At 31.5% G+C, this 6,913-nt stretch overlaps 2 protein-coding genes across 2 annotated transcripts; both read right to left on the bottom strand.

Annotated features, from left to right (window-relative positions):
- Window positions 1-336: 336 nt before the first annotated feature.
- LOC129286172 (F-box/kelch-repeat protein At3g06240-like) lies at window positions 337-1,455 on the bottom strand. The gene has a single exon (XM_054922189.1). The coding sequence runs from the start codon at window positions 1,453-1,455 to the stop codon at window positions 337-339; it is 1,119 nt and encodes a 372-aa protein (XP_054778164.1).
- Window positions 1,456-5,284: 3,829 nt separating this feature from the next.
- On the bottom strand, window positions 5,285-6,913 carry LOC129286618 (F-box protein At3g08750-like). Its single transcript, XM_054922572.1, has one exon. The coding sequence runs from the start codon at window positions 6,640-6,642 to the stop codon at window positions 5,371-5,373; it is 1,272 nt and encodes a 423-aa protein (XP_054778547.1). The 5' UTR covers window positions 6,643-6,913; the 3' UTR covers window positions 5,285-5,370.

The following is a 6,913-nucleotide window of genomic DNA, read 5'->3' as shown; positions in this document are numbered from 1 at the left end:
CATTTCTTCACTGTCAAATGACATAATAACCATTTATACATTACATGGACAATAAGTCCCACATAATCCACAACCAGCAACTAAAGTATTATATATCCATCTTCAAAAGAAAACTAAACGTCATATTATATTACACATTAAATAAAGCAACAAACATCTGTCTGAGTATAGATCTTCATCATTGTAGATAAAATACCAAAGGGGCAACAAGGGTCATAGACATGACAACAAGAAGAAGAAGAAGCAATCTTATCCCATTAGATGAAATCAGAAATAGATACAATAGATACAAAATGATACAGATGATCTAAATAGATGTTGAATGAAGATTTTGGATCAAGGTTCTTCAATGCGAATATTGCCAATCGGTACAATGCTTTCTGCATGATTGAAAATAACTGAAAACTTATTGCCACATCTGCGGGTAGCAATCTCCCTCAATTTGTTAGTTCCCAGATTTAACAGAGACAAAACACTTGTCACTCCATGTGGTTCAAATTCAGAAATAAATCCATGCATTTCATCAACATTGCATACAATTTCATTCCTCCAAATACATGATGGATCAAACACACTTGAAAAGGTGCTTATAGAATATTTCTTATTCCAATCTCTACCATCATCCATCACCCACAAATCAATCAAACAAAATCCAGAGTTTCCAACCACAGTGTAAGAAAGCAAAGCAAGTTTGTTCTCATATACCGCGAGATTATAATCTGAACCAGAGTCTAATGCAGGCATTGGTATCAATGTAAATACTTCCATCGCCATGTCAAATGAAACTAACAAATCATCTTCATCCTCTATCTGTGACCCGAGCCAAAACATAGCTCCATTAGCAGTGACTGTTTCAGAATAAAGATTTATGCCCTTTAAGTTCCCAAATTCTATATTCCCCCATCTTCCTGAGCTTAATGAATAGACTTCCACTCGATTAATCTCATTATGATCGTCAGAAATAGGAGCACAAGCTCTCAATATCTTGTAATCATTAACAATTGGACTGAATCCAAATCCTATATATAGATCACCCTCAAAATCATAAACATTGTTGGGCACTCGTCTGACTTCTCTAATCGCAAGATTCCATAAGAAAAGCGAATGAACTACACTAAAATTAGAACCTTCAACACAGATCAAACCGTTGCTGGAACCTACGATCCTAACACTAAACATGGAATTGATCAAAGGAGGGTTCTGAATTTCAAGGACTTGCATGTCATGATCGAGAGAATATAGATGCAAAGGATCACCTCTGGCATTCATTTGGAACAGAAGAGAAGGGTTTTGATGATTGGAGTGTTGAAGGTGTTCTTCGACGAAGGATGAGGTCTTGCTGAGATTTTTCCAATCTTTGCACACACACTGAAATCGGATCAGGGATCTCACTGGAAGTCGTTTGAGGATGTTTCTGACAATTTCTTGGGGAAGATATGGTGAGACGCCATCCATTGCGATCTTCTTCATAGTTCTTCTGTGGGAAGAAAGGATCTCTCACAGGAAAGCTATAGTAATGAACACTTGGCAGGGATCGCACGAGAAGATCAGGATACAAACGAGGAGGACGGTTTTGTCGAGCGACCTAATCTTTTCATTCCACTGAAAAAAGTACTTTTGTCCATGTAAATTGTACTATTTTTTTATTTTTTATGCGGAAAAAAATGCTTTTTTTTTTCCTGTGGCCCATATTTTTGTCCCTCTATAGTCTGTGCCACTATATACACATTTTTTATAAGAGAATGATAGTTAAATTTTAAAATACTGAATTAATATTAATTAAATTTTTTAAAATTTTTTTAAAAAAGTAAATTAAAAATATTGATTTAAATTATTATAAAGTCAAAAATTTTAATTATAAACAAGTATTAAAATATTAAATATAATTTTTAAATTATAACAAAATATTTTATTTATAACTGGTTAAATTTATATTTATAATTTATTTTATAGAATATTTTATTGAAGATCTATCTGTTATTATTTTTTTTTTAAAAATCTAACTGTCATTCTTCTCATTTTTTATTAGCCATGTTTGATGTAAATATACGACATTAAATAAAATTTATAAATTTTTTTCAACCATAAAACTAATTTAATTATTATTTATTTTTAAAAAATAATTTATTAAAATTTTAATTGATATTATTAAAATAATTATATAAAATACTAAATAAGGATATAATTGAAAAAATATATAACTTTTTAAAGGATTAAAAATTCAACAATTTTTTTTAAATCATAAAATAGTTATCAATACTTATGTTATAAATGAGAATGATTACTTCATACTATAAAAATATTGGAGCTCATAGGGCTCCAGTAATACTTGAGGTTTTCCAAAATATCAGAGGGTTCCAAACTTTTATATTTTCTCAGATAAAAAATGTATACGTTTTTTAATACTTCCCAACAATTATCTAAGGTTTCTTTAGCAGCAATTTTAAATTTTTCATATTCTGCAGTATCTAAATTTATATTGTGTCAATATTATTTTTTCAGTCACAAACTCTCAGATGCAAAATTAAATACTTTCTTGGAGAACTTCTAAAAGTTAATGGAAAATCAAAAGAAGATGCCAAAACGTTATATATTTCTAAATTTATTTTCCTGCCACTATTTTTTTAGTCTGTTGCTATTTAATAAATCTCAATCAAAAAATTGCTAACATGGAATTTATCCAAATAGATATAATATATATTCATTAATAATAATGATCTCAAATGTAAAAATTCAGTATCCCTTAATTTAGTTCATGGTAAAAGAAATTGGCTAGAAATTTTTTCCAAATTTTATTTCATTTATGCTCCCAATCACCAATAGCTAAATTGGAGGATAAAATATTAAGACTGAGATCACTTGGGAGATGACTAGGGACTTGTTGGCAATAGGAGTAGGAGGAGAAACAATTAATAAGCAAAGTATTGAAATACAAATTAAGTTTTTGCACCCGTTAAGATGATAGTTCAAAGATCAATTGTTTAAATTATAGTTGAATTGACATCAATCCAATCATAATTAACTCAAAATATAGTTATCTCAAATTCAAAAAGGAATAAACATATAAATAAACATATATATACACACACACATAGGAGAATGATAAGTAAGTCCTAAGGGAGGCTAATTGATTCAAATTAAGTCTCAATCAATTTCAAAATGCCAACAAAATTCCTTGATTCTTCACCGGTAATAAGTTTAACAAGGACTTGAAAAGATTTGCAAATTCAAATTTTAATTTTGCAATTTTATTATAATATAATTGTAATTTATTTTTTAAATTTTAACAAGAAACACAAATTTTGATTTTTAATATTAAGAAGTATAAAATCTAATAGTTCTAAAAATTTTATTGTGATGCATTTGAAATTTATTTTTCTAATTAATTTTAATAAGAAACACAAATTGTTATCTTTAGCATTTAAATGTATTATGTTTAACAACTCTAGGAAATTGCAAATTAGGCTCCTAATTTTACACTTTCGTTATGATAAATTTATAATTTACTTTTCATATTTCAACAAAAAATACAAATGTTCATATTTAATGTTAAAAAAATATTAAGTTTATTATTTATTCTTTATTCATTGCTTATTCATCAATGAAACAAACAAATCATCCATTTCTCTATTGTCTATTTTTTATTCTTCAACTTGATAAAATTTAAAAAATAACTTAAAATGCATCATAATGAAATTGTAAAATTAAAAGTTAAACTTAAAAATTTATGAATATGTTAAATTTATTATCACTAAAGGACAAAGACACTTTAATGACACTTTAAAATTGGTTAGAACTTTCTTTAAATTAATTGATTCTCTTAAAATTTAACTGTTATTCTCCTTTTATATATATATATATATATATAATCAACCCATTGATCTATCCAAAACTTTTGACTAACTAGCCCATTGATCTATTCAAAACTTTTGACTAACTAGTTTACCGATTCACTAATCCAACCACCCATTTTGGGTTAGGTTTTAATACCATGTTAACAAGATTATATAGTACCGTAAAAACCTCCTTCTAATGCTAAGCAATTGAAGAACTAATTAACGGTTGTACATAAGTAACTAAAATGCAATGAAAAATTTGCACAGCAAAGCCAAATTCTTGAACGCTGCAATACTTGCAGTGACAAGTCTTTAGAGAGAGGTAAGTTATATAAAATGGAAAGAAATCTAAGCACAAATAATACATTGAATCATAGCAGAAGACAGTATTCTGCATTGTAATATAAAATTAAAAAATAAACATAAACTCAAACAATGCACTCGTATATTACATCCAAATCCCTTTAGGTACATATATAATATTGCTACAAATTGTATGGAAAGAACTAGACATGGGCAACAAAGCAAAATGCAATATTCCTATCATCTTATTTACCTTCAGATGGTTCCGATCCATATCTAGCACTCATGTATTTCCCCATTTGATGAAGCAATGTCTATTGTGGTTTAAAAAAAAAAAAAAGTTATGACAGCAAACAAATCCTGACATTTAATATTAGTCTCCAAAGCCGCAAAGTTACTTTTGACATTATATAGAGTCAATCCTTCAACTTTTTTTTGAGAATTCAGCCAAAGTCAAAAGTGGCGCAAAAGAAAAGCAAGATCAAGCCATATTGGCAAGCAAAATTTTTCTACAGCCTAAGGCAGTAATAGTAGCAAGGATCTTATCCACTGTAGCCCCTAGCAGATGAATCGAGACAGAAATAGTATTACAATTACTGGCAACTATTGATTTGTCAAGAATAAGAATGTGCCATAGATCTTGTCAACTGCAATGGAACAACAAAGAAAAATATTTGCAAAAACTTCATTCGATAGTCACACTTCTCAGTTGGAAATTTTCCAAGTTTCTTTTTATGGAAAGCCCATAAGTTGAAGCATTTTTATATCATCTTTCATCCAATAATACACTAGAGTTCTAAGAATAATTGGATTAGCATAATAAGATCACAGAGAATAATATTGGGAACCTCACAGCAAACTCTTAGCAACAAGTGTTCTCATCCTCCAATGATCCACAGAGCATACAAACTCTTAAAAAGTGGAAACCAGTTTATTTGATTTATTTTTCCACTAGAAATGAAATGAAAAGGCCACAAACTTACTTTTCTTCCTTATCAAATGATGTAATAAAACTGTTGGCATATTACATGTATAGTAAGTCACACATAATGCATACACCAGAAACTAACATATCATATATCCCCCATCCAAAGAAAACTAATAAAGAATTTGATATCAGAGATATACCTAGAAAACAAGCTAGAAACATTTGGAACTGAATATATGCATTCACTATTCTACATAACATCTCCAAAGGGAAATTGATATTGGTTCATTGTCACCAAAAGTGCTAAACAAAGTAAGCTGATAGAGGATCAAGGGGCTCTTCAACATGGATGCTGTCAATTGGTACAAGACTCTCTGTGTGATTGAAAATAACAGAAAAAACATGACCGTATCTACTGGTAGCAATCTTCCTCAATTCATTTGTTCTAATATTTAACAGAGATAGAACAGCTATCACTTCAGTGTACTCCTCGCATTCAGTTTCACCAATGAGTCCAGACACGTCATTAATGTTGCAGACCATTTCATCCCTCCAGATACATAACGGATTCATCCTCCAACTACCTAAAGGAACTAATGAGCCTAGAAAGGTTCTTACGGAATACTTCTTAGTCCAACTCCATCTCTCCTGAGGCACACCCATTCCCTCCTCCATCACCCACAAATCAATCAGCCAAGAATCAGTTGAAAAGGATTCAGACTGTCTAGTCTGAGTAATCACAGCAAGTTTATTCTCATGCACAGTAAGCTTATCCCTTGAATTAGAGCCTAAAGCAGGCATTGCTATCAATGTAAAGGCTTCCATCGCTATGTCAAATGAAACTATCAAATCAATATGATAGTAAAGCTCCTCCTCCATAATTAACTTTGTCCCTAGCCAAAACATAGCTCCATTAGCAGTGATAGATTCACAATAAAGATTTACACCTTTCAAGTTCCCAAGTTTTATTTCCTTCCATCTCTGGGTGCTCAATGAATATACGTCCACTCGATTAACGTCATCCTTGTCTTGAGGAACATAAGCTCTTAATATCTTGTAATCATTAACAATTGGACTGAACCCAAACCCTACACAGAAATCACCATCAAAATCGTAAACAATACCGGGCACCTGTCTGATCTTTCTAATTGCTGGATTACACAAGAAAAGTGAATGACTTGCACCAAAGCTAGAAAGTTCGACACAGAGGAGCAAGCCATTGCTGGAGCCGACGATCCGCAAAGCCTTCGAGGATGGTAGGTTCTCAACTTCATGGAGTTGCATCTTGCAATCAAGCAAACATAAGTGCAAAGGATCATCTCTACAATTCTGTTGGAAGAGAAGAGAAGGGTTTTGATGAGTGGAGTGGCGGAGGTGGTCAGCGACGAAAGATGGGGTTTTGATGAGATTTTTCCAATCTGTGCAGACACACTGAAATCTAATCAGGGATTTTACGGGAAGTCGTTTGAGAATGTTTGTGATGATTTCCTGGGGAAGATACGGTGTGTCGTCACCCATTATTTTCTGCTCCTTAGTGTTCGACTGGGAAGAACAAACCTCAGAGAGTGAAGCCATCGCCGAATGATCGGTAACAATTAGGGTTGCTCAGGGAAGGTAAACAAAATCAAACACCTGGTGAGGGATTGCGATGATGTGGTAGAATCCGCGGCGCTTCCCTGCGCGTCCCTCCGCGGCGAGGATTTTCTCTGTTTTCTTTTTTCCTTCATTATTTTTCACATAGACTAATTTAGGCTCTCGCTAGCTATGTTAAAGTAATATCCAATATCATTAATACTTTAGATAGTGTTTGGTTAAAGTAAAAAAAAAAAAAAATATTTCTCCTTTA

This window comes from Prosopis cineraria, unplaced genomic scaffold (assembly GCF_029017545.1).
Source record: "Prosopis cineraria cultivar Desert tree isolate PC_DT_omini unplaced genomic scaffold, ASM2901754v1 PC11, whole genome shotgun sequence".
NCBI lineage: Eukaryota > Viridiplantae > Streptophyta > Magnoliopsida > Fabales > Fabaceae > Prosopis > Prosopis cineraria.
The sequence above is the reverse complement of the archived record's forward strand: the minus strand, read 5'-3'. Positions and strand labels throughout refer to the sequence as shown.